The sequence below is a fragment of the Ambystoma mexicanum genome, chromosome 9 (genome assembly GCF_040938575.1).
Source record: "Ambystoma mexicanum isolate Mex_15411 chromosome 9, UKY_AmexF1_1, whole genome shotgun sequence".
Lineage (NCBI taxonomy): Eukaryota > Metazoa > Chordata > Amphibia > Caudata > Ambystomatidae > Ambystoma > Ambystoma mexicanum.
Genome location: NC_090931.1, coordinates 600,650,776 through 600,678,107, shown reverse-complemented (window position 1 = coordinate 600,678,107; position 27,332 = coordinate 600,650,776). Strand labels below are relative to the sequence as shown.

Genomic DNA, 27,332 nt, shown 5'->3' with positions numbered 1-27,332 from the left:
TCTACTGGCGTCGACATCCCTGCCATCCACTGTCCCGCCAACGACCATGCTGTTGACGACTGCTTTATCGATTCCACTTTGTTGGTGTCTGCTCTGTCGACGACCATCTCGTCAGTGACTGCTCCGTCGTTGATGATGAAGACTAATGCCCTGGCAACGCAGACTTCCTCTGCTAGGCCTGCTTGCCCCAAGGTGGTGGTGAAAGTTTGACTTCCAGGAATATCTCTAAGCATGCTGTGGTGGCTCCAGAGCACAATCTTCTTGGGTTTCCAATCATGCTGGCAGAGGACATACTGCAGCGTGACATCACAACAGACTTTGGCGCTCCAGTCTATGACGAGCGTGCAGCTTTGGAATCGGAAGAAGGGGGTTCAGAGCAAGCTTTCCTGGATCTGTCTGTTTTGGGCATCCAGCCTTCCATCTGTCCACGTCAGCGGGTCTGGCATCTGTGCCTCCTCAGTATCCACTCGTCAACCCACACTCGTGGCTCTCGATGCAAGTGCTCACTACTTTGCAAACTCTCCTGGGGCAGTTGGATGCCAGGCTCCCGGTACCTCAGGATCCGTCAGTCCGAGTGCTGCTAAGCCTGTCTGCCGTGCCTCCTCTGAAGGCTGCCTCCGATGCCCCCTGCAGCCAAGTGCCTCGCCGCAGGAGGTTATCCCCGCCTAGACCTCTTCCGCCTTCCCCTAGGGTTTTTACTCCTCCCCAAAGGGATCAGGAGGAAGGGGAACTTGATGATTCAGAGTAAGATATTGCTCCACAGGACACGCTGTCCGACCATTTCTTCTCGCAAAAGGGTGGACACCTGGGATACAGACACAGACCAGGATGCTCAGAGTAGTCCGGCCCAACTATCTCCACCGGATGACATTGGGGCTTTCCATGCCATGATGGCTGAAGACTGTCACGAATTTGGTCTCATCCCGTAGGACCAAAAGGAGGACTGTTTACTCTTTGACCACATGGGGAAGAGGAGAAAGGCGTTTTTCTCAATCCCTATATTGGATCACGTATGGCAAGAGGGTCTCTGTATGATGAGGTGCCCGTTTACAGAGCCGGCGGTCAAGGGCCGATTGGAAAAGAACTTCAAGGCTCCTGAATCCACTATGAGGTGCCCGACGCCGCAGCCTATCCCAGAATCAGTTGTTTCTGCAGCGTCTAGTAGAAAGGCTTGCACCCAATCCTCCTGAGAATGAGATGCGTAAGCTGGATGCTTTTGGTAAGAAGGTCCTCACTGTTGCAGTCACTACGGTTAAGGCTGCCAACTTGTTGTCCATCATGGCAAGGTACGACTGCGAGATGTGGCACTGCCTGGCACCACTGTTAGACCACCTGCCCGAGCAGCAGAGGAAATAAGCGATGCAGTTGGTATGGGCAGGGGAGGAGGCATCGAACCACAGTATAAACATTGCTGTCATCCTGGCAGAGGCTGGTTTCAAACAGATTAATAATGGGGTGGTTTTTCGGCGTGAAAGCTTGGCTTTGCTGCACTGATTTCCGCCAGGAGGTTCAACGCAAGGTTGTGGACATGCCTTGTGAGGGGGAATATCTGTTTGGGGAGAAGATCAACAACGCTTTGAAAAACATAAAAGTGGACTCTGATACGGCACAGTCCCTTACAGCCCCTCGAGGGCAGAAGATCCTTTCGATCCTTTCGTGGCGTCTCTGGAAACGCATAGTTTTCGGGTTCCCGAGACAAGGGATATGGTAGAACCACCTACTACTCCCAAGGGTTCAGGCGTTCCTTCCAGGCCGCTCAACGGAGCAAGGAGTACCAAAGCCAGAGGAAAAGGAGATCCTCGTCTTCACAAAGAGGCCGTCAAACCAAGCCTCAACAATGACTGCCACATAGGCAGTCAGCTGGGAGGGAGGTTGGTGTTTCACATCGACGAGTGGTGTTCCAATACAACAGACAGATGGGTACTGGAAGCAGTCCAATACGGTAACTCGTTTGAGTTCAGGCGTTCTTAACTCCCTATTCCTCTGGTCGAAACATCTCAGCCTCACCTTCACATCTTGCATCAGGAGGTTTGTCTCCTGCTGCAAAAAGGGGCAATTGAGAGGATTCCCTTATCGGAGAAGGGGAAAAGGTACCTATTGCAGGTTTTTTGTGGTGAAGAAGCCAAACAGAAAATGGCGCCCCATTCTAGATCTGTAGCCACTCAACAAGAGCATAAAAAGGCAAAAGTTCAGGATGCTAACGTTGCAAGACGTTATAAGGGCAGTTCAACCCGAGGAGTTTTTGGCATCTTTAGATCTGGAGGACACTTACTTTCACATACCGCTTCATCCAAGACATTGAACATTTCTCTGGTTCGTGGTAGGCAACAGCCATTACCAGTTTCGGGTTCTTTTTTTGGCTTAAAGTCAGCTCCCAGGACTTTCATCAAGTTTGTCTCTGGTGACAGCTTTCCTCCGCAGGAATGGACACCACGTTTATCCGTACCTGGATGACTGGTTGGTCAGGGGGACAACTTACCAGCGGACAGTGGAGTCTCTCAACGCCGCTGTGCTCCTTCTGCAACTTCTGGGCTTTGCCGCCCACTTCAGCAAATTCTTTGACGCCCTCAAAGGAGTTGGTCTTTTTGGGAGCGCAATTCCAGACGGCTCTAAATCTAGTCACTCCATCGAAGGAGAGAATAGAGAAGCTCTCGTCTCTGGCAAGCTCTTTTTCACCAGGAACATCGGTCACGGTCCGCTCGTTCAGATCTCTCCTGCACCATGTTGTCCTGCATCTCACTCATTCCCAATTGCCGTCTCTTCATGCAGCCAGTGCAGAAATGTCTCACTTCCAGGTGGTCCCAGACCCAAGGCTCCTGGCGGACAAGGTGATCATTTCCTGAGCTTTGGCAGATGACCTACAGTGGTGGGCTCATCCCGTCAAAGTAGAGCAGGGCATGCCCCTGGTGGAACCAGATTTTCAAATCACTATCACGACAGACTCCTCGCAGACCGGATGGGGTGCTCATTTGGACTAGTTTCAAGTCAAAGGCCTGGGGTCTCCCACAGAGGTCTCACTGCGTATCAACGTCCTAGTGCTGAGAGCTGAACACAAGGCGCTCAAATCGTTTCTTCCCCTCCTCCAGGACTCGGTAGTAAGGATTCTCACTGACAACACCACGACCATGTTCTATCTGCACAAGCAGGGGGGGAAGAATGCACTCACGTCCCCTTTCCCAGGAAGCCCAAACCATCTGGCACTGGGCCATACCTCACAGGATTCGGATCTTGGTTTGCCATCTGCCAGGGATTCAAAACATTCAGGCACAATCCCTCAGCAGGGGCTCTTCTCAGATGCTCGAATGGCAACTGAACTACCCTCAGGTGGTGAAGATTTTTGAGAAATGGGGCACTCCTCCTTTGGACCTATTTGCCAGCCCCAAGAACGATCAGTGCCTTCATTTTGCCAGCAGAGGTCCACACCCGGATTCCAGGGGGGAGGGGCGCATTCTCTTTTCTGTGGGGATGTTCACCTATGCGTTTCCTCCTTTTCCCCTGATAAAGAAAACAGCTCAGATGATTTACAGGGTTCCCTGCACAATCTTTCTGGTGGCCCCGCTCTGGCCCAGGCAGACCTGGTTCTCCGACCTTCATCTAGCAAAGGACGACCCTCTTCACCTGGGTTCCCAGCCGGATCTTCTCTCGCAGAACAAGGGGAGGGTGTGACATCACAATTCAGGCTCCCTCAACCTAGCGGCATGGCTCCTGACCAATCCGAGTTCGGCAACCTAAATCTATCTCGGGATTGTCGCCACATTTTGGCTGCGGCAATGGCTTGGTCTACCAACGCATCATATGCCCGTGAGTGGATAAGGTTCTGTGTCTGGTGTTCTCAACAACCTGATCTACAGCCATTACGAGTGTTACCTCAACTCCCACCTTACCTTTTGCAGTTAGCAAAGGAGGATCTCACAATTTTATCTATCAAGGTTCACCTAGTGGCGATTTCACGATTCACACGAAAAATGCACTATCTCGCACAGAAGAAATGCTGAATTTTACAACTTCAGATAGTGTTCGTTTGTGATAAAATAATTGTGTTTCTTTGAACAGTAACACTTAAACCCCCTTCTCCTCCAAACGCTACTGAAGTGCAGTGCCTTGACAAACACGTTCAATAGTTAGTCCTACTTTTATGTTAGTTGCCCTGTCCTGACTTTTTACTTTTTATATCTGGTCACCCTATGGGAATAGCCATAGGAATTAGCGTGGCCGTGGGCAGTCAATGGGTGGGTTAGCCAAACACCTGCAAGCTTTGTGTCCCTTCTCATATACCAATTTTCATAGCTGTCTTCTAATGCAATAGTTTTGGGTCGCCACCTAATAAGCTAAACTAAAAGTGCTGTTCCCCAAATGTCTCCTAACGAACTGCCAATCATCTCTGGAGCCATCCTGTATCTCTGGTCAGAGACAGCGTGCATTTTAGCAAATGTTTTTTGTGTTGGGAGGTCGGAGTGAAAATCTTATTCGCATCCCAGAGGACAACGTTTTTTTGTAACGCATTGAGTGTATCCTTGGAAACGCCCCATTAACCAGTGAGAGTAACAGCTTACCTGGGAGCACACCTGTGCCCGGGGGCGGGGTGAGGACGGGTGTATGTTCCATCGGCTAGAAAGGCTCCCATGTGTGAGTTAGCATTGTGCATGCCAAAAAAGCGAGGACAGGCCTTTCCCAATCAAGTGGGCAGGGGGTGAGTTGTACTCGGGGGCAGGTGTGATCGCTCCACGGTGGCTCTCGGCTGAGGAATGGGTAGGCTGGCTCCAGACACGGGGAACGAAATCTGTGAGTCGCGGTAACAGGCAACCTCAGGGAAATCAACGAAGGTGGGTGGCTGGGGCGGCGTCCGCTTATATGCCTTACAAAATGCTCTAGGGAAAATGAATACATCCTTTTTATTTTCACTTCTCGTCGGGTTTACAAAGCCCCCCTGCAGGCGTGTTATTAGCCCTCTATGTACCCCTCCCCACCGGTCTCGTACCTGCGAGGGCGAACCTGGGCATTACATGGTCTGTCGAACTCTACCGACTTGACATAACTAGGGCTCTGCAAAGTGCGGCTATTTTCTCGAAAGGGACCCGGGAGGCCGCGCAGAAGGGGTTAAAAAGGAGAGGGCGGGCAAGGAGGGCGCGGGAGGGGCCGAGGCAGCACCAGAGATGCTGCGCACATCTGCTGCCTCGCACAGCCTGGTACCGCGGGACTCGGCGAGTGTGTGGGGCGGCAGCAGCACACGGGCGCGTTTGCAAGCGGTCTGCCACATCGCAGGCGCCTGGGCTGCTGTTCACTGCTTCTAAGCGCTATAGGCAGTCATTGGATGAGAGCGACTGCACCCTTGGCAAGGACCAATCCTTTTGGCTCCCTCGAAGGCAGCAGGCCTGGAAAGGACAGCTGCCTGGTTCGTTTCCCAAGAATGGGATTTTCTTCCAGGCAAGACATGTGAGCTAGTGTTCCAGGCAGAGCGAGAATCGGGAGCTGCCCGGAGAGGCAGCCCTTGGGAAGGCCCCGAAAGGAGTCGGTGGCGGAGTCTACTGGACCGCGCGCACCTCGGACCGTCACTTTACTCTGTGTCCGAACTCAAAATGACGGAAATCCTGGTCCAGCCTGACTGCAACCTGAACTCTGTGTGCGAGCGCGTGGAGCACTGCTGCCTGGACCCCAGGATCGAGGACTCTGGGGTCAAGCGGCTCCCCAACACGGGGGCACGGCTGTGGGGCAGGGTGCGCAGCAAGCTCCTGCGACAGAAGGTGAGCGTCTCTGCCTCATGCGGTAATGTCTTGCTTGACAATGTGCGGCCCGTTAGGGGGCTTGTTTGCAGGTGGTGGGGAGGCAAAGTTTGACATAGGGGTGGGTATGTCAGTATTTTGCTTAAAACGTGAACGCCGGGTGTCCATCCGTACGTAACTATGGTTTACTCTGCCAGACTCCTTTGTGTGTGTTTACTCGAGTGTTTTCACCGGTCCTGGTTTTTTAGAAAGTCTGCTCCTGGAGAGCATGGCTGACCCTGTGCAGGTGTTTACTTCCGTTCACACCCGTGATACTTTATTTCCGGGGGGAGGGGTATTGGTTGTTAAGGGGGTACGGTGCATTAAAGCTCTAGAGGGGCGCGAGTGTTGACCTTAGGGCGCTTTTACAAACGCGTGATATTTTATCACCCAGTGTGCCAGGCATTGATGGCGCCTCGCTGTCCGCCTTCGGTCCTCCGCCCTAACGGCTGTCAGCTGCAGCCCAGGACCTGCAGAACAGGAAAGCATTTAGAAGGGCTTTAATTCGCCTAAGCTGCTCGCGTCGAGCTAAATTAAAAACACAAAGCGCGGCTGGGCTTGGCAGGGAAAGGTTTCCTAGCCATCTGTGCCGGAGCCCCGGTCGGACCAGTCGGCGCTGCCCCGGCCCTGCGCTCGCGCGCTGGCAGTGAACCCCAGGTGAGGCACCTGCCTGTACTCGGAAACGCGTGTACATTCCCGGAACCTAGGCCTCCGGGACCAGCGGTTGTGATGAAGTAGAGAGAGGCACTGAGTGGGTGGTGTAGGCGAGAGACGCTTTGTTTGCTAGCGGGGGGGGGGGGGGGGGTTCGTCACATGCCCAGGTGGCTACTATGTGGAATTATACTGTACACTCCTTCAGGCACCTGCAGTTCCTGGAATGTACACCATTTACTGTGGGAACTATCCCCCCCTAACCCCCCCCTAATAGCACAGAGATGTTATCAGGTGGGCGGGAGGTGGATTGTCAGTGGTGTCGGCGGGACTTGGTGTCAAATAATGTGGGTGCCCAGAGTATAGGATGCTGGCTGCTTTGCATAAAAACCAAGTGCATTTCGGGAACATAAGAACGACCAGCAATGTATCAAACTTGTCTGTGTTAGTAATTGAAACGTGCTTGCTCCTTGTGTTGTTTGGCATTTAAATTGCGCCTTATATATCATTGGTATGACCTCAAAGCGCACGGATCCTGCAATGCACACTGGGTATGATGCCCATTTCACCTGTCCGAATAGTCACCCTCACAGTAAAAGGTGTGCAAAGCATGAGGCATGTATACATCTTTGGGCTGCATCATTGATAGAATGTGCGCTGTGCAGACGACCAAAGGGTGACTTTCAGATGTAGCATGTGGAGTCATCACCGTCAGTGCATAGCCGCATAGCGTTCGGGAGTCTTGTGGCAGGGATATTATGCAATTTGGAGGGGTTAGGCCACGGTGTACAAGGAAAGGCGCTCCAGCAAGACCATTTTTGCCGCTGCCTTGTTCTGGCTCAATTGCATTCCCTGGGCAGCTGCGCTGAAATACCAAGTTGCTACTTTAAAACACATGCTCCAATCTGTGCTGGTTGCATTGATTAGTGCAATCCTGCTTGTGTGACGTGGAGACAAGCCGGTGCGTGGCGGGGGGGTGGTGGGGGGGGGGGGGGTTTCACGCACTCGCTTGACCCGAGCAACAATGCAAGCCCTGGCGGACAGGCCCAGGCCTCTTGACCCAGGCTATAAAACAAGTTACCAGATGGAGAATTGTTTTCCTCCCTTCTGCCATTGGTGGTGTTTGCAGTGGCAACTAGAGTCCAGAGACTGCAACACTCTGTGACAGTCCAGGCCCTGATATCGCGCCCACCTCATTGACACTCACAGGGGCGACACTGCACCAATATAGAACACCGCATCGGATGTAACGCTACATTTGAACAAACATACACGTTTTATATATATATATATATATTCTAGACTTTGATCCAAAAAGGCACATTTTAAAAAAAAGCAAAGACCTGAGCCGCCGTTTTGCTGGGTGGTGTTCCTACTCGTGTAGTTGTGATGGGAGTGAAGAGATGCCCATTTATAAGTGGGAGGAGATGTTGCGTGTAGGAGTAGCAAAGGTGCGTGAACTGTGTAATGGAGAAATTGATTCTATTTTACTTGTAATTCTTCTGAGTCGGTTTCTTGTGTAAACTGTGCACATTTTAGGTGTATTGGTCTGCTGGGCGTTTATCGGTGGAGTGTGTAAAAGTCATGAGTGTGTTTGCTTTGCTCTTCTAGAGGCGCCCGTGGTGAGGAATTGAATGGACGCCTGGCCCTGGCCAGCAAGGTCAGCAAGCAGTGGCATCTGGTGACTGTGTGGTGACTTGTGTGGCATCAGGCGGGGGTTCCAGGCCTCACAAAGGATACTGTGGCAGATCTGTGCATCCCTTGACACAGGGGGTCGGTCCCCAGCCCTTTGTGTGTTACTGGCCCCGACGGGGGGATATATTGATTGGTTCTTAACTGGTCAGCAAGGGGGTGGGGGGGGCTGCTGTTTGCCACCATCTGGGCCTTTCCTTGTCTCGTAGAATACCGAGGCCCTCTGTGGCTGCCAGGTGATAACCCCGGATCCTGGCAGATTGATGGGTGCTGAGGATAGTGGGAGCAGTGCGTGGCTCCTGCCGGGTGTGCTCTGTGTGTAGTTTTCCGAGGCCTGGGCCAAGATTACTCAGTGAGTGGGGGGATTTAAATCGTACAGGTGGGGCTGTTTCACCATTGAAACTGCCGATCTAGCTGCCAAATAGCCTTGGCTCAGAGCGGCACCCTAGGGTTCTTATCCAGCGCCGCAGTAGCCGTGCCAGGGGTTGTTGGCGCTATAGTTGGTCGGTGTCGGGGGTAGAGAAGAGGGGTGATTGAGCAGGTGTTAATTTGTGCTGCGCCTGGCACTGGACACGTTTATCGATTGGAGGCCAGCTGCTATCAAGTGCTTTTCTTGACATGCGTTGACGGTCCGGTGTGAGGCCTGCGTGGATGGCGACTGCTCGGGAATACGAGCGTCATCGTGGGAGGCCATCCTGTGTGGCTCTCGTTTCCTTCGGGGGCTTTGAGGCCCGGCCCGCTTTATTCTGTAGACGCTCTGCTTTTAGTCGGCGATATTGCAGGGACTCAGCTGAAAGGAAAGATGTGCAGCAAAGACCCTCGTGCAGTGGCACAGCACCAGCACACACCTGGGACCTGAATACATGTAGACAAAGGCGTGCTAGGCCTAAATTCGGGTTCACATGATTCCTGCATGCCTGAGCTGTTCATTCGATGAATGAAGAAATGGTTATATTGCAATCCTTTAAAGCGCCTAGAAAGAAATATGGCCGATTAGGTCGCTGACTGCATATATACTCTGCTTCAAAAATGCCTACCCGATTTATTTTGACTGAGTGCGGGGTGGGTATATGTTTGGATGGCTGGATAGAAGCAGGAGATGATGGATGGACGAGGGTTTGATTACACAGTGGATGGGTCAAAGCCACCAAAATGGCTACCTCGTGGCGGGGGGGGGGGGTGGATGGATGGATGTCCAGCTAGAAGGGGAAATGGCCAAATGCATGAATGGTGGCTGTTTTCCAAGATGCTTAGTGGAAGCTGCACACACATCAGCAGTCGGCAGCTGGCTCAGTAGATGTACTGGATTGCTAGAGAATGGTGAATAATGGCTAGATTGCTGCCTGCAGGAGTATAGGAAGAGACAGGTGATGGGATTGGTGAATGAGACTATGGATTGCTAGGCGACTACATTGCCGGAAAATATCACCGCATTTCTAGAGGGGCCAGTAGATGTTTACGGTAAGGATTGTATGCAGTGTGCACTATCAACATAATTATTCCTGGGCTCACGGGTACTCCTTTTACCAACATCAGAACTTGTATGAAAGGCTGAGTCGCCCCTTCTGCTATTCAAACCTGGCTTGCAGGTGTATGCACACGTGCTCCACACGCCGAGCTACGTCGACTAAAACATGAGTGTATTGCTAAATGGATCATTTCCGGACTCTGTAAACTGAGCACACAGAAAAAGGCTGAATGGCTCCTGTTGTGGCGCTCTGATGCCTGGGTGCTTGGGTGAATGGGTGCCTGCATCGATGCTGGAACCCCTGGCTGGGAAAGTATATAGGATGTGGCTCCTTTGATGAATGGCTGCAATATAGAGATTGAGGCCAGCTGGTGGAATCCCCCAAAAGTGGCAGTGGGCACCATTCCGTGGATGAATAGATGGATCGATTGCGGGAGTGTGGTGTTCAGGAATCCCCGGTGGCGGGATAGCGACATAGGGGAGTACATGACATCTACATCAAGGAACAGATGACTGGACGGTTAGTTGTGCAAACCTATAGTCGCATCCACCAGTGGAAATGTGGGAGAACCTATTATGGCAGAATTAATTGACTGGCAGTTGGGGCCCTGAGCACCCCTAGAAAGTTCACGGGACATGGGGCTGGGTGTTACAAGGGTCGCCTGGCGTGCTCTCTTGCGTGGAGTCCCTTCGCCCCATCGTACCTTCTTAAGGCAGTGCTAACTTCATGCATGCTAAGCCATTACAGAAGGGGGAAAAACTATATGCAAATCAGGCTTGATCCTACCCCAAAATGGGCAGTCCAGCCCGAACTGCTAGGTCACAGGTTAGGTTTTTCCCCCTTCTGTAATGGTTGGCAGGCTGAAAAACGATGGTCTGGAAGGTTGTCCAGAGAAATGCCCGTGGTTATGATTAATTCCAAACCTTCCAGCCATCAACTTTTGGTTTTGCTAAAGGGGGAGGGTTGGCCTGTCGGAGAGGTGCCTGGCCTAAGGATGTCTGTGTGTGGGGAAAGCAGCAAAACGGAGCCACAGTCACTTATGTGCAATGCGACGTTACAATAAACAGAATTAATGGGGACATTGTGACGTCATACATAGCCAATGAGATGGGTCTTCTGTTCTGTGGGGATTGCGTTTGCCCCCTGTCGTCTGGTGTAGTGGGCTTCTGTGCTGGCTGCACGGCAGCATGGATGCAAGCACCCTCTGTCCTGCCTCTCCATCCTAGAGCTTGCCAGCGCCACACTCCTGGAACCCGTTCTAAGCCCTGTGCCAGCGGAGACCGGGGTTGGCACAAGGCACGGGCGTTCCTCGCAGGCAGCTGAGTACAGCTCTCTGAATGAAGCAGGCATTTGCCGCTAAGCAGCTCCACTTACCAGTCTTAAAAGGCCCGGGTAAAGCTTTTGAAAGCTCGTGGAACCCTGGCGCGGCGCTTAAGTGATGTGCTGAAGAGGGCGCGCAGTGATGGCGGCAGCACAGTGTCGGCTCGTGCGCATCTCCGGACTGCGGACGCGGCCTGTAGCTGCTGACACTGGTAAAGGGCCTCCCCAGACCATAGCTTTTAGTCCTTGGCAGGAAGGCCCCGATTACTCTAGAGTGCTCTGCATTATTCCTACCGTTACTCTTCCTCGTCGCAGTCCTTTTTATATGAGGTGATTTAACCTTGCAAGAGGCAGAATCCCAAACAATAAACCGCTTTAGTCCTTATTCAAAGTTTATTCCCCAGTCAAAGACTTATACACTAGGCCTAACCTATAAGACATCCATATTTTAACATGGCAGCTTTACACACTGAGGCTGCCCCTAGTCGCTGCGGGTCACAAGAGGCTGTGTTACCCAGAATGCTGTCTATTAATCTCCATGCTACCTGTTAGCTTGAGCCGTCCTTGCGTGTGGCCTAAGGACTGTAACGAGGAAGAGCAGGACTACGAGTAATAAAGGCGACCCACAAGCAATCGGGGCACACACCCCACATGAGCAATACCCCCAGCAGAAGACTCGGGCTAAAGGCATCAGTGGAAATGCAGAAACTTTGGTTTAAATTAATACATCTACTCTGAACATCTCATTTTGCCCCTGAAGTCAGTACAAGCCGCTCCAAATCTGCTTTGACCCTCATCAGATCTAACAGATGGTGTGATACATGGGGGGAGTGAGGGGATTCCATTGCCTTCCTCCCAATAAAGCACCATTTCCTGGGTAGATGTCCCCTGCTCAGCGATCGGGAGAGGAGAGCCATCAGAAGAGCAAGCCAGTGATGTGGTGCCCCGGACCCTCCCTCCCAGAGGCTTCGCTTCCTCCTCCCGGTAGACCGGGACTAACCAGCCTACTTGACATCCATAAGCGATGGACGAGGACTGCTCACCGCCCCGCAAAGGCAGCAGATTCCTTTCGTTTTCAGATGGAGAGGAATGACACAAAGGGACAATCATTCCTTCAAAGCTACGGAAAGGTTAGACCCGAGGTTTGAGCACCGGTAATGGCTCGCAGCAGAAGAGCACCCAATGCACCAGTCCTGCGTGGTTATAAGGTAAAATGTCCCCATACAGAATGTCGCCGGGAAAAGCCATTGGCGACATTATGTATGGGGACATGGTTGCAGGGATGTCCCCTGCTCCCATAAAAACAAAAAAAAAAAACAGTGGTTGAGGGGAGTGTCCCACCGCATGTTCAATGTAGTAATGTCCCGGCAACAAACAGCAACTTTTTTGTCGGGGAACGTTTTTGCCGGGACATTATTACATGGAACCCCTGCGTGCCGGTGTGGTAGGCAGCGTAAAGAGGGATTTAGCATTCAGTCTCTACGGATTCAAAGGAATCAAACTTGGAGCCACACACCAGTGTGAGGTCCCAAGGACTAGCCAGGGATCCACTAGGAGGAGGGTCTGAGAGAAGCTTTTCAGGAAAGGAGGTCAGCACAGAGGCATGCTAATCCCTCTTCCCGCCACACCACCAGGAGTCCTGGAAGCACGAAGAGCCGTCCATTGACTTATAAGCCTAGCCACTTAAAACTCAGCGGAAAGCCCATTCTGTAACAACTGCAGTGGCCATGGAGTAGCTGAGAATAGGTAATGGGCTTTGTTCTGCATACACCGACTGTTATTAGAGCCCTGTTTAGAATAAGAACAATTTGTGGAAGGTCTTCTAGATCGTTGAACGGAGTTGGCTACTTTCCTAGACAAGCCGTACCATCGGAGCTCTACGCGTTCACCTTCTGTGCCATCAATTGTGCTAACTTCGGCGAGGCTAGATCTCTACACACTTCCTTGGACTGGAGAGGAGGTAACAGCCACGCTGTGGCTGCTGCCAACTGTACCACCAGGGAAAACCATGCCCTGGTCACCCATTCAGAGGTGATCACAATCAGAAAATTGTCCTTTGAGGAATTTGACAATCCGCACGGTGGGTGTGCGCTCACTGGGCTTTTTTGAAATTTTAAATGAAATTGAAATATGGTATATCAACCTCTGGAAAATATGTGGGGCTAATGTGCACACATTTTTCTATGCTCGCCGCACAACATTTAAATAGACCCATGTACTCTGGGTGGACACAGCCTACAGGTGCAGTTCTCCCTGTCCTATTTAGTTGGGATCTGACAAGTGGAGTACATGATGCTTCTCAGAAGGGGGATGGGCAAATCCTTCCTCCTGCCATGGGAAGCCTAATTAACTATCAAAGGCTCCAGGCATCCGCCCTGTCTGGTTCTTTTACCCTCTGCAGATGGTGGCAGCAATTAACATCATAAACATACCAGTAATGGAAACATGTTTAAAATAATTGTGATATAAAGACATGTGCTTAAAGTTTTGTAATTAAACTAGATGCACAATAATAAAAATCATACTAATAGAGTATACTTCAAACGGGCCCACATGGGGCCTGGTTGTAGAGGTTTAACAAAAGACAGGAAAACCTCAATAACTATTGATCTGCACCATGTCAACCTGAAGCCAGCTCCCACCTTTCAGTATCAAGGGCAGTGTCCTGTCATGTCTGGGACTATGTGTTTAAAGTAGGCAACCCCTGCAGGGGGACCCCATTCAGAAGGTACGAGTATGCGGATTGATGGACAGTCTGTTCTCGCCGCAGCTTCAAGGGAAACCTGCCTTTAATCAGGAACCACAGAGAGCTCCATTAACTAGAGAGACCCTTTGATCCACAACAAACAGGAAGATGGGTGGGACTTAGTATTACATGTTTTCACCCCTTTACCTTTTCTGTTGTAAAGCACTCGGGTTATGACCTCATGCATACAGGAGATTGTTAGTGGGGACCCAGGATTGGTTCATTAAAGTAAGCTTAGCCTACACCAATCACTGTGGCCCATTTGGCTGAGCCCTTCTTTTGGGGAGATCTGAAGACTTTGCAAGGAGAGCAACAAGGACGACTCAGTCTGCCTTACAGCTTTCGCCAATGTAGGAAGGCCAGGATTTCCAAAGAGGCAAGAAAGATCCCTCCCCAAAACATCTCCCAGGGTCAGAGGGAGATACTGAATCTAGAGGACCCTCTAGCAGTTCCAGAACCGGCACCGAGCCAGCACACAGCGTGCCATGCTAGGCTCTGCAATCAAACTTCTTATTTGGGAAGTGCCAGAGAGTTTCTCAACCAAACCAAGGACACAGCAGTTGCCTGCAACACTATCCTCAGCTTTGGGCCATCCACCTTAAAGGACGACACAAGCCCAGGGAAGAAGCTTGGAGGAGTGCATCGACAAACATCAATCAGCGTCTGCCTTAAAGGATATTTTTGAGCCAGTTGAGCACCTCGAGCTGCAACCAACGGCAATGCTGGCTCTTGTCATACCGCATTCACTAACGTCATCAGACCCACCAACCAGCACTGAGACAATGATTCCTGACCCCGAGCCACTGTGTTGGCCAGCCTGCAGCCGTCAGTCCAGCCTCGCTCGCTGAACTGCCAGTCGCCTGACACCTGCAGCTGTCTCCTGTCTTGAACTCTGTCGCAGGAGCTGCAATACGCCCTGAAACCGACTCGACCCTGTCAAGCACCAAGAATTTATACAAGCACAAGGTGCATTGTGGTTCTGTCCCTCTAGTCCTTCTCCGAAGGCCTCTAGTGACATTTAATGACATATTTCTCCCTTGGTGCTGAAACCAAGTATCCTTGAACTATCGCGATTACTTTACCAACTAACCTCATTTCAGTATCCAGAGTGCATCCCTTTTCCTTCTTGAAACTGTCTTTGCTCTGCATAACCTTACATGTGGGTTGTATTTTGTAGTGTGCTAGAACTTTCTTTTGTGATAATAAGAAAGTATATATTTGTATAAAATCCTTACTGCACAGTCCCTTTTATCATTGGGTAATTGTATTTTCGCTGTGTTGCAATTAACTAACGATCCACGACCATGCAGAGATAAGCCTGCCGTTCCATCCATGCTACCAAAATTGGATGAGGTGGTTTATAATTTGCTGGTATTTCAATTCCGTTCAGATCCCTTCTGGTGTACTAGAGGTGTGGGGATGATTGATGGTTTAGAAACCGATATACACCCCTGGGCCACTGGTGCCCTGAAAGTTGATTCGTCACATGCCCCTTTCCCTGATTCCCGCCACCACACTGGATATAATGTGAACTGGGGCTGAGGAGGATAGAGTAAAGATGTCAGGCTGTCCAGGGAATTTGAGGCATCCAACCCCTATGCCAGGGTGTCTGCATTCAGCCCCACAGCCACTGAACCGGTGCATTCTCCCTACGTGCAGATGAATCCTGAAATGGGAACCCACACCTGCTGCACATGTTCCTTAATTCAGGGGCCCCGTAAGGGGGCCATCAACACAGTTTGAAGACCACTGCCTTAACCTGTCTTTTGCACAAGAGAGAGCTGCCGAAGGGGAATAAATAGCATGTGAGGCTAGACAGGAGAGCATCCGTTCCACATTCTTATTGAATTTTATACTGCGCTCCGCTGCCATCAGCCTGGTCTCTTCACAGGCTGGCGTCTGACAACGAGAGGGGAGGGGGGTAAATGGGGATTGGGCAAGTTGCCAGGTAGCCTATCCTTCAATGCAATCAGAGGATACATGTTTGACATGAAGCAAGGGTCGTTCATTTTTCCAGGCTCCTTCCATTTCTTAATGATGTCTCCCAGGAGTCCTGCATGCAGTGGAAGGCTGCCTTTCATGTTCTATTTGTACCGAGGAAGCCTTGATCTCACTGGTACCTCTCCAAGACCCAGATCAGCTCCTGTCCAAAGCAGGTCCGTCTGCATGCATTTGCCTCTGAGATCCAACTATGAATAGAGATCTCCTTCCCTGGGAAAATATTTCCTCTGTCACCCATTGTTGGGAATTGTAAACTCCTGCATAGTCCCTTTAACTATTCTCCCAATATGGTCTTTCGATGGGGAACCATCCATGGTTTTCAGAATGGCTTTGCCTGCCTATGATCTTTGAACGTGGTGGGGCCCTGAGCAGAAATTACCTGTGCCACCTGCTGCCCACCCGGGTGCTCGTTCAGCCTCTCCCGTGTTGAGGATGATCACCAGCCTGGCATGGAAATCCAGTCACCATCCGGCTGAACCTTAGGTCAAACCCAGAGGGGTTGCAGGAGCCACCCATGAGTCCACGAACGTCTCTGACAAGCCCAGCAGTGTGGAGAAACCTGCAGGAAGCGGAAGCCCCTGGAATCAACTTCCTGCCTGCAACGAACAGAAGGCATTCTGGGTCAGACACCCTCCAGTAGCTGGCAATGAGGAGAGGGAGGAGTCTCTCAGCGTGCCACACGCAGGGAGTAAACCTTTACATTCTTCGTGATCCTGCCTGGCATGAGGGGAAGTCGTCTCCTATTTAGGAATGGGGGTGGGATATGGGACTAATGTTCTTTCTTTAACCCCTTGAGGTGTAGATTTCAGAAGGCTCCTTTGCTAGCATTCCATCCTCAGGGGGGCAGATGAAAAGCAGTCCTTGGATGATGTGAGGACCGATCTTTTAACATATTAATAACGGTGATCATAATAGTGTCAGGTTTTTATAAGGTGCTTCATGGTCGATTCCACCTGCTTCTAAGCACTGTAATAGTGGCTGTATTATTACCCAATGTAATGGTACTCCGTATAACAAACTCGGATGGGTAAATGGCTGGCTCACCCCAGCAATACAGTGGCCAACTGACCGGCACATGAGTCAATAAGAAGTCTTTGCACTGAAAACTTTCCAACAAAAGTAAAATGCATCGAAAGTTTTCCATCTAATTATTTTCCATCGAATGCATTTTTTAAAAAGATAATTTGGGGGGGTGTACCCTCCGAAACCCCTGTTTTTTACCTTTAAAAACTCACCCCAAACAAAATGAACCCTTTACCCCACACATATATGCATTCGATGGAAACATTTTCGTTGTAAAACTTTTGATGGAAAATGATTCGTTGGAAACTTTTTCGATTGAAAGACTGGATACCTTTACATGCATACCTTCTTTGAGAACCCCAGCCTGGGGCGGTAGTGGGAGAAATAAAAATAAAGCAATCATTGCCTGCTTTTCAAGTGGGCTTCCATTCCGACCAATGCAGACTTCCTCTCCTGTCCTCTTGACTACTGTACCATTATACCCAATTGTCAGTCATCGAAGAGAAAGCCTGGAACAGATCCAGTGTTATGGTATGTTGGGTGGCATTTGTAAAATGCCCGGTGTGCCATGTCATGCCCACTTGGTGCAGACTGCTGTCTCAGTGCACAGGAAGTAATTCTGCTCGGGTTTCAGACTATGGTTTGTGGGCATAGGATGCTGGGCAGGCTTGGCGGCCTTATGCAACACTGAGTGTCTGTGTTGGTGTAAGATTGCCCATCACTGTGTAAGTTCTACAGTAAAAATGCTGCAGACAGTGCGGCGCAACAGGGGTTCAAATCCTGATGCTGCACTGCAACCACTCGCTGGTATTAAGCACGTTATAAATGAACAATAAATAAATGTGTAGATTGTGATGACACAGTGCAATGGGCATGTGTTGAGTACCACATAATCAAAGCACTAACTACTGCCAAAAAGTGTTTGCGGCTCACAACATCCTCATTGCAGCACGTGGTGAACTTTCTGGAATTGCGGGGCAGCGGCTGAGGGCAGCTGCAGCACAGAGGGCTCCATCTGTTCCGCCGGGGTGTGCCAGGCATTTACAGATGGCGGCCTGCTGCCATTCCAGGGTGTGTCTGGGGGGTTTTCAGGCAGTGTGTTGGCATTCCACAATGACATGCTTTGCCTCGTGCCTCGTGGCGTGTCTGCAGTGTTTACCTAAGCCTTGGGACGTGTCTGGTGCACCCTGGTATCATGGGTATTGACATAGTCTGCATAGCAGCTGTCAACATTTCTGCCACGATTCCCAAGTACGTGGGTACTGTGGGAATCCACATTTGCAATCTGTGTAAAAACAAATCTACCTGAAATAACAAACAATATGAACGGAAATAAAACGCAGGTTTCTGCCAGTTTCCGACTGGGTTCAGAACATGCGGACATAGGGATCGAAATTGAGATTGAATAAGCAGGCGATAAGAGCCGCTCCTGGGTATCCAGCAGTGACCAGTAGCTACCACTGGGAAACCAGGACTGGTACATAGCGTGCCACAAAGGTAACTTCCACATAAGAAACACACGTAGCATTTTGTCCATTATTTATGACCCCATGTGCTCTAATTGTTATATAAAGGTGTCCTAATGCTTATTTATAGATTGTCACAAAGCAGTTTGTTCAGTATCAGTTGGCTTGGGGAGTCAAAGGTAGCTCCTCGTAGCTGTCTGCTTCAAGCTAACCAGGCACTTGTAGGCCATAAGCAGGAGCTAAATAGCTCCCCTCAATTTCGAACCCAGTTTCGGAGACCTTGTAGTTGCGTTTTCTGAACTCCCTTGCATGGGACAGAAACCCCTTGGGCCACTAACCCCTGGTGCTGCAGAGTTGCAGGCTGTCCCTGGCGGCTGCACATCAGCTGGAAGGCGGTGGCTAGGAGTTATACTAGGTTATTAGTATGGAGGGAATACTTAGACTAACCACAAAAGACGCATGCGTAGGGAACATTTTCGTTGCCGGGACTTTGCTCGAGCACACCTCTGTATGTTCCATTAGCCACTGGCCTCGGTGTTAAGCATGTCTGAGATATTTGGTGAAAGGTTCTCTCTTCATCCAAGCCACACTAAAGAAAGGGGGTGAAATAAATGACCAAGGACTAGTCACTACGGTGAGTAACTTATGTTTTCTGGAGTAGTTGCGCAACACTAGGCCACCCACATGTTTTCTCTCAAAAACAATGTTTTTATTGCAAACTTGTATTAAGATTATTTTTTGTAAACTTTCTTAGAAAACTAATGTACTTCTATTCCCACATGAAAAGATAGTTTAGCAAGCTCATCATTTGTATTTAGTTTTTTTAGAAAATGATTCCCCCATACAAAGCATCCATTTTGAAATATACATTTGTCACTTGCTAGTTTTCTGTCTTGAAAGTTTGCAAACAGTACTCGAACAAACCAGCACACACTATATGTCGGCTTGTGACTGGAAATGGTTCAGCTAGTACTTGGCCCGTGTTTTGTGCTTATGCACTTTGTCAAGGCTTGTTAACCAATTGAAATTACATATCAAAGGCAGGGAATAAAACATGCAGAAAGACAAAAATAAAAATTACTGTGCATTTTTGTACACAATTATAGACTTTGAAGACTATTTTAATGCATGTATATTTAAATTAATTGTTATTTTCTTCCAAGCATAAATACGCTGCTTTGTGTATGTGGCAAACACGTGTAATGTATAAACAAAACTGTTGGGATTTTGTCTGGATGTTGTAATCCACTGTAATCGCATTGTATGCCACATTTAGCTTCAGTAATCCATTGGTTTTGGCAGGAGCTTTTACACCTAAATTTTTCGGCGAACACTAAATTCTCTGGAATATCATTTTGGCACCACACTTATAGTCTCTCTGAATTTATTTCACGAAGGAAGATTGCACTTTAACTAATTATCGTTGATTACACGTGCAATGCTTTTTTACTGCTAAATCCACATGCATTTTAGATCAGTGACTTGATGATGAAGACTTGGTGTCGGTAGTTTAACCTGGTGTAATGCAAGATGGCTGACGCAGGCAAGTATCCATGAATTGTGTACATCGATGGGGATTATTAATAAATATTGGATAAAGACAGGACAAAGATACCTTAACAATGTAGGTGCTTAATATAATATACGAACCCATAATGTCATGATATGGCATTTATAACGCGCCTATACACAAGTGTTTCAAGGTGCGACGAGGCAAGGGAGGGGAAACGGAGGGAAGACAGCGATCCTACTAGGCCAGGTGACATTGAGATTGCGTAAGTGCAGGGGGGAGGGAAAGGGGAAAAGTGCAGGGGGAGGGGGCAGTGCAGTACATAGGATAACAGTAAAATAAATAAAGACAATAAAAAAGAAGTGCGGCCAGCTGGTGGCAAGTGCAAGTGCAGACATCAGGTGTCAAGTGCTAGTAGGGGCTATAGGGACACAGAAACAGTCCCCAAGTGCAAGGGTTGCCAGGGGGCAGTGCAGGAGTGCAACTGGCGGGGAGAGGACCCGGGCCCGAGATCAGAGGGTAGCCGGTAACCAGTGCGGTTTCAGATTTTCATCACTCTTTCCACATTTAATGATGTATTCTCACGCACTACCAAAATATAAAATTTCTTTACGTTCTTTCTCTGGGAGTTCAAATAGCTATATAGATATGCATTTTAATTTGCTATTCTCATTAATTATATAAATTACTCATGCAAAAAAAACACATGTGCAGGTGATGATATCCGAGGGTAGGAGAGTGCTGGAGTTTTTGTTGGAAGTCTCAGTGGCCAGGTGACCGCTCCTATTCGTTCACTGCAAGCAGCCTCCCCTGGTGGAAATGTAATACAGAATATCGTTTGCGGGTCAATATCCTGCAGTGCACAGCAGACCATAAGCCAGGCCCATCTTCCTGAATTCCCTTCTACTGGCTCTAAACCCTGGAAATGCCAATGCCTACACAAGGGATTGTCTATATCTATCATAGCGGGAAGGAACACAACTTTTCCGCAACCCTTCTTCAACCATTTAAGAGGCGGGAATGATTCAGGTTTCTTTTTCTGCGGATTAAGTAGCAGGGGCAGAAGGTAGCCGCTCTGTGCTATCCCGCACCCTGGCTCTCCTGAGGGGAGTCCCCATTCTTATGAATGGATCGCGGGTCCTACCAACAGGTAGTCATGAAATGTACATCCCCCCTCTCCTGTTCCAGAGAGAGGCAGAACCTCGGATCAACATCTGATAGCCATGCTAGCTAATTACACCCTTGTGGCTGGTGGAGGTGCGGGGTGGTCCTTTTGGACGTCTGATGTTCCTTTCATTTGGGTGGACTCTTGCTAGCTTTGACGATCAATCCCTATGCCACTAGAGTCCGCGCCCACTGTTGGGTCCATGGACTTGTTTTGTTAAGTACTGTAGAGTAAAAGGTGGTGTAGTCATCACTTCCCAGACATCAGCGCTGCCGAACACCACTAGATGATACCGAGAGATGCCTTTACAAGCAGTGTGGCAATCTTCTGAGATATGGGACCAACTCCTATATTGCTGTTTTAATTAAAGGCGACTAAAATCTGTGGACAGGGTTCCATGTCATTCCACCCCCCCCCCCCCCCGTTTTTATTTCGCAGCATTATTTGCCGCAGATTTTTTGCCGCAAAAACTCATTGATTTTTGTATTAATTTTTTTTCTTATTTTTGAACCACCCAAACCCTCCTTCCCACCTATTCACAATCTAGCACTCCAAAACCCCAGAAACATTATATCCCTCTACTCACCCCCCATATTTTTCGATGGTTTTTTTCGGTAAAAAATCTGCAGCAAAAAATGCCGTTGAAAAAAAAGGCGACGAAAGGACGTTGTACCATGGACAGTTACCTTTTGATGGTTGCTACAGTTCTCCTGCTCCGAACACCCCTTCCTTTTTAGTAAAGGTTGGCCCTGGCTGCAAGCCCGGACGGCACCTTAACAATGGACTGCGAAACTGAAAACAGTTTCGGGGCTACCTGAAACAAATCCTGGACCGATTTCTGCCAAAGAAAGCATATGTGCCCTAAAGGCTTCGTCGATCACGATCATCTGCGGACTCTGAGTTTACCTCTTCTGTGCACCCCAATCCAAACACAGGAATACCGTCCCAGAGGCCACGGTTCAGTCGCTGAAGAAACACGATGCAGGGGCAGGTCTCTCCCCCTGGGGTGAATTATTGTAGTCAAACCCCATCTCGTCACCTTTTTTGGGTCCAGAGCTTCAGAGTCCCGTAGAACAGAATTTAAGCACTGAGCAATCTGGGACAAATCACAGGCAACGACTTAGAAGGAACCTCTTACCTTGCCCGTCACTGACTTCTTGTATACTGCCCAACCAGGCATCAGCGAAGAACCATTTTAGATCTGGAGAAATACTAATGCTAAAACATCAGGAAATCCATACTGGCAAGCACGTCGGCCATCTTGCAACAAACAGCCCATAACAACCTGCCAATCCTGAGCCTACATAAATGCCCCACCTACCTGTACAACCGGTTGGCTGAAAGACCCTCGTGCCTTAGTCGGGTCTGCCACCTCAGAGCCGAATGCCGCCATGCAGGCCAGAATTTGTCCAAGCTAATATCTTCGCCATCTACCCGAAGCGAAATGCAGGGTGTGGCGCTTAACACCATGCTTCGTGGATCTTGAAGGGGACGAGTCGTGGTGGGTTTCTGAAGGCAACCTAGTTCTTCAGTTTCAAATGATCGAATAATAGAAATCGGGGTGTTAAATAGCGTTTCATACTGGATTTTTCCTGCTTCCAATTGCCTGCCAGGGATTCGCTCTTAACCTGTGCGCTCGCCACCCAGCCTGTACATCCCTCCTGAATCCTGACTGCCACTAACCACAGGCTCATACCTTGCCAGCATCCCTGCTCGCCATGAGGCCTCTGGGCGATAGTGCGCTTTATGAGTGTAGATATCATAACATCCCTACCTGGTGAGTTTCCACAGTCTTAATAAGCCAATCAAACCCTTCCTTTGTAGTGTGGCATTATGCGAAGTGAATTTTGATATGATTTGGGGTTTTGTTTGTAAAAAAAAAACATGTTTTATCGAAGAACAAAGTTTTTAATAAAATCTTTATCTGCTCAGAGTGCAAAAACGGATTAATCAAAACCGAGTGTAGACTTTCAGAATACTTCTTTTTTTTTTTTCTCACCAATCTTCTGGAGGGCAACTTTCCTTCCACCCCCTGCCAGTCCTTATGCGAGGAAGGACGAGGGCCTGGGAAATAGATGTTGACGACCATGCGCAGTAGCGACTGCCACTAATTATTTGCTGCACCTCTAAATGCACAGAATACTGCACCCCCTTGCAAAATCTTACCACACTCTCTGACCAGAAGGCGAATAAAGTAGTGTGTTGCAGCAGTATCACATTTTTCTCCCTTCGCTCTCATTCCCACTACTTAGGGATATCATTTAGGGACTGTTTCCTATTGGACATACCTTCAGAACTCTACGATACAGTGCTGTGGTGATTTGGGAGCTCTAAATCCCTATTTTCCACTTCACTTTCAGATCCAGATTAGCTTTTTGGCAGCCAATATGCTTCTTTATTCAAAAAACTGTTTCCCAGCATGCCTTGCCCACTGCTACCTCTCCACCCTTGCCGTGCAAGGTTTGGTGGAAGATTAGGAACACCTGTGACTGGCAGGTGCTAGCAAGCATCACACCGAAGGCCTGTAAAAGCCTCTGTTTGCTTCAGTCCAATGCTGGTCATTGTTGCAGTGTTCCTGTTTGTTGCCGCTCCCTTGTTCCTAGTTCTTATGCTTCGTGTGTAGTTCCTTGTGGCAGCTGCCTTGGAGTTTGAGTGTAGTGTTCGTATTAGTATTTTCTACTTCTTTGCTTCCCTTTTTGGTCTTCCTCTGTTTTGCAGTCGGTACTTTCCTTTCACTGTGCAGCCTAGGATATCTGTGTTCTGTATTCCTTTGCTCTTGCCCTGTTCTACATTGTGACCTTCATCCTATAGACACCCCTCATTGAGAGATTTCCTATTTTGAACCCTTTTCCTTTCCTTACGTGGGTGGAGGGTAGGAGGCTTTGCACTTGTCATTTCATTTTCCCTGCCCCTTGACGGAGCGTTTCTGGGTTTCCCTTGCACATTTCGCTTAGCTTCCTATTGATTGTTAAGATTGTTGTGCTGTTGTGTCCAGCTCATGTTGCCTCACTATTCTGTAAGTACTATTCCTCATTGTCTGGAGTCTTCTGCTTTGTTATTTCCCTTTTGCTGTTATGGCCTTTCCGGGTCCCTGCTTGGTCAGCAGGGTTTGTGGGCTTAGTTTACCTTACAGGTGGTGTTTCTGGTCTGTGTGAGAATTGTCTTTAGGCTACCGTATATAATACCCTCAAGGGTGTCGGTTCACAAACCCAGTCATTAATTGCCCTATCTGTAGGCTTCACGCTGTCAGTACCTGTAAGAGAATTTGTGGGTGAGGAGCTTGCAGACTTTCTTTGTAATCATAAGGAGCTTCTAGTGCTTACACCACACCCCTTCTCATATATTTGTATTCTTCTTACATTCTGGGTGTAGGTGTGCATGTTTGATATATATCTACTCACTGTGTGATCTTGTGCACATTCCCCTCCTTTCCATCTCCACTGCCCTTTGTCTCCTCGCGACGCGCAGCCTTCAGGAGTGCATAGCTAGGGGAGCTTCTCAGCTGGCTCCCCAAGAAGATTCCATGTATGTGCTTTAGTTAGGCGCCTGTTGGGTTGCCTCTCCTCGCCATCTTCTCAACCCCAGCTCCTACTTTATTTAGGGTCGCAACCTTTTCATTGCTCCGTTCAGGTCTCTTGTTTTCAGATGATTTTTTCTCTTGAGCACAGGAGAGGGTGGGCCGGCAAGGGCAGGGGAATGGCTTACCTTGAAGGCTGGGGTGGTGACCCCCCCCCCCCCACCACAGGAATGTGGTGTTTCTGCTTTTTGATGGCCACCCAATATCATCCGAAAAATACGTATGTTTGTTATGCAGCCTTCAGAAAGCGGAAATATCAAATAGAAGCGCTGTAATGGATCGATTGCCAAACATCATTTGCTTTTAAAAAGAAGGCTTTAGCAACGACATGGAATTTTGGAGCCATTTTAGGGCGAGTTTGCACATGGTAAACGCTAAGTGTGTGAGTTGTAAAGGCAGCCTCATGCATGCCACAGTAGGGTCGGAGCCGAGATCCGTAGTTTGCCAGCAGATTGCACAGCACACACAGATGCTTTGTTGTTCCTTTTGAATAGTGGGGGTTGTAACGTGCTTTCAAAGGTTGCATCCAAATACACTGTGGCCTCACCCTTGCTAGGACACGCGTGCTATTGCAAAGGTAAGGTCCTGAAATGTTTAGTGAACCCTAGCGTCTTACAGCTGCCCCATTCCAGCAAGAGCGTGTTCAGACCATGTTTGGCATAGTTATGTGAACAGCAATTCCAGGCAGGCTAGGATAACCCGGGCCCAGTATTCATATTCTGTTTTTAATTTCCCCCGAGTACATGTTAAAGACATGCATCGACTAAAAGGCCACCAAAACCACCTGAATTGCCCGAGCACACCTCGATCTGCTCATGCGTGCAAACACTACAGAGTATTAAATCCATACTCGCAGAACCCAACCTAAAGAACCTCTTGGACTTTAGAACGTTCGCTCATTTCCCTGCATCACAAGCCCACGGCCCACTTATCAGGATTGACATACACCCATGCTATCGCGTGCCATTTTGTCACCCTGCTGCTTCCCTCCCCACCTTTTTGTTAGTAGCACATTTTCCCTTTCTCCCTTCCTCTTTTCCCTTTCTCCCTTCCTCTAATCTTAGGCAGTGCTCTTTTTCCTTCCGGAGACCAATGCCTAGATACCTGGGCAGGGGCACCATAGGTCAACTGATTGGCAAGGTTGTCCAACTCCAGGCCTCAGAATATCCGCCATTAATATTCATGAGAAAAAAATGGCATACATTTAAACTCATTGTATGCACATTTATTTCATGAATATTAATGAGGGGTATCATGACAATCCAACATGTATCCGGCCCGCGAGGCCTGGAGTTGGACAGCACTTGACAAGCCTATGCGCTCGGGAACTGCCGCGGTGGGGATTTGGCTCTGTAAAAAAGCCCCACAACATGATGTTTCAATGCCTTGCAACCAGTGCTGGAAATGGGGGGGGGGGGACGTACTGTGGGCAATCCGTCTTGTTCCGGCACAATTCCTGCCCTGTTTGGAACACAGAAAACGTTCTACAAAAGTGACCCCCAGCGGCTGTGTCTCGCTGGTTGTTCCGCAATGTTAGTGCATGGGCTGCCTCGGCAGTGCTTTCCCATCCAGCCCCCGGCGCGGATCGATAGCCTCTCCTCCTCTTCCTCGGAATGTGCATTCCTCTCCTGCTGAGTTGCCAGTCTGCTTTTAATTTTAAATTATCATCATGATGATGTAAGACCCCTTGCCGATGCTTAGACTTTGATTTTTTTTTCTTTTTTTTTTTAAATGTTGGGTTTTATATTGGCTTGGGTGTTTGAAATATAATGAGGGGGGCGCTGTTAGGGAAAGTCCTTGCCGACCTGCCCTTCTGTTTGTTCAGCAGTATTTTGGGACTGTCGGAAGGCTGCTTGAGAATGACCTTGTGATGAATACTTCTGGTTTTTCAAGCAAGCTTTGAGAATGAAGAGGCCAACTCCAACTTTTCCATAGATTCTCGTCTGAGTTGCTGTCCGCTTAGACCCTAGCACCTGGGCATTTCACCCGCCCACTGGATAAAGGGTTTTGGGGTGCTTTTTATTGCTTGAACTGTGCAGGAAGTCTTCAGTCCAGCCCTGCAGAGAGTATAACCTGTGACATTCAAATAGCACACAAGATGTCTTTGGGCTTACTGCTGACCCACTGACCTACAACACCAACTAGAAAGTAGTAATACATTGTTTGTATTAGTGAGTTTTTCCATGGATGTGCGTTTTTGGATCGGGGTGCAGGTGGGTGGAAACGTGCTTCATTTAACTATATGCACCATGTCCTTCAGTTTCTGCAATAGATAGTCCTCGGTATCCTGGCAAACACATACAGTATCATGTACTTTCCCAGAGTCTGTGTCGGCCACCTCTCCTCTTCTGTAGGATGGTACGTGGGGATTTGAATAGAATTGAACAGAATTGTGGATACTGCTGAAAGCAATTTCTGTGCCTTAGTGTTTGAAGCTGCTGTGGTCTGCTTGAGGTGATCGGTTTCTGAACTGCATCACGTTAGAGGTAAACTCGGCCAAGCAGCACACTGGTTCAGTGACTTAAAGCTGCTTGCCGAGTAGGTAGTTCTTAGTGAACTACAAATCCCAACACCCTTCAGCGCTCTTATTCCCGGCATCTGCGCCTTCTGCAAGGCTGATTCACGATGTTCAGGCGGCTGACTGTTTGTTGCCGGCTCACCCATGCTGCCCCCTACCCCAGTGGCGCGGAGAACCAGAGCGGCCGAGATCCTCCAGAAATACCTAGCGTTGGATCTGAATCCTGCCGGCCCGCTAATGTTGCAACCCTCGCAATCTTATGTGCAGCCAGACATTGGTGTGGTGAGAGACGGAGGGGAAGAACTAAAGTGTGATGCCCAGACTGTAGTTGCACCCCCCACCTCTTGTCCTGATATAGGCCCGTCTCCCAACAGACAAAGCGAAGGAGGTGGGGTTGTGAGGCTCGGAGGGCCGGAAGGCAGCCAATGATCTTAT

The 27,332-nt window shown here is 49.2% G+C and overlaps 1 protein-coding gene across 7 annotated transcripts in view; it reads left to right on the top strand.

The window, feature by feature from the left end:
• The window catches only part of ABR (ABR activator of RhoGEF and GTPase), a 1,582,060-nt gene that overhangs the window by 1,431,989 nt on the left and 122,739 nt on the right, over positions 1 to 27,332 (top strand). The window contains exon 1 of one of the 7 annotated variants that reach the window (XM_069615239.1): positions 5,178 to 5,741. The exons of the other annotated variants lie outside the window; for them this stretch is intronic. Within the exon in view, the coding sequence (XP_069471340.1) occupies positions 5,577 to 5,741 (165 nt within the window). The 5' untranslated portion in view covers positions 5,178 to 5,576. Of the gene's footprint in view, positions 1 to 5,177; positions 5,742 to 27,332 lie in introns of those variants that run through there. 7 annotated transcript variants of the gene reach the window in all.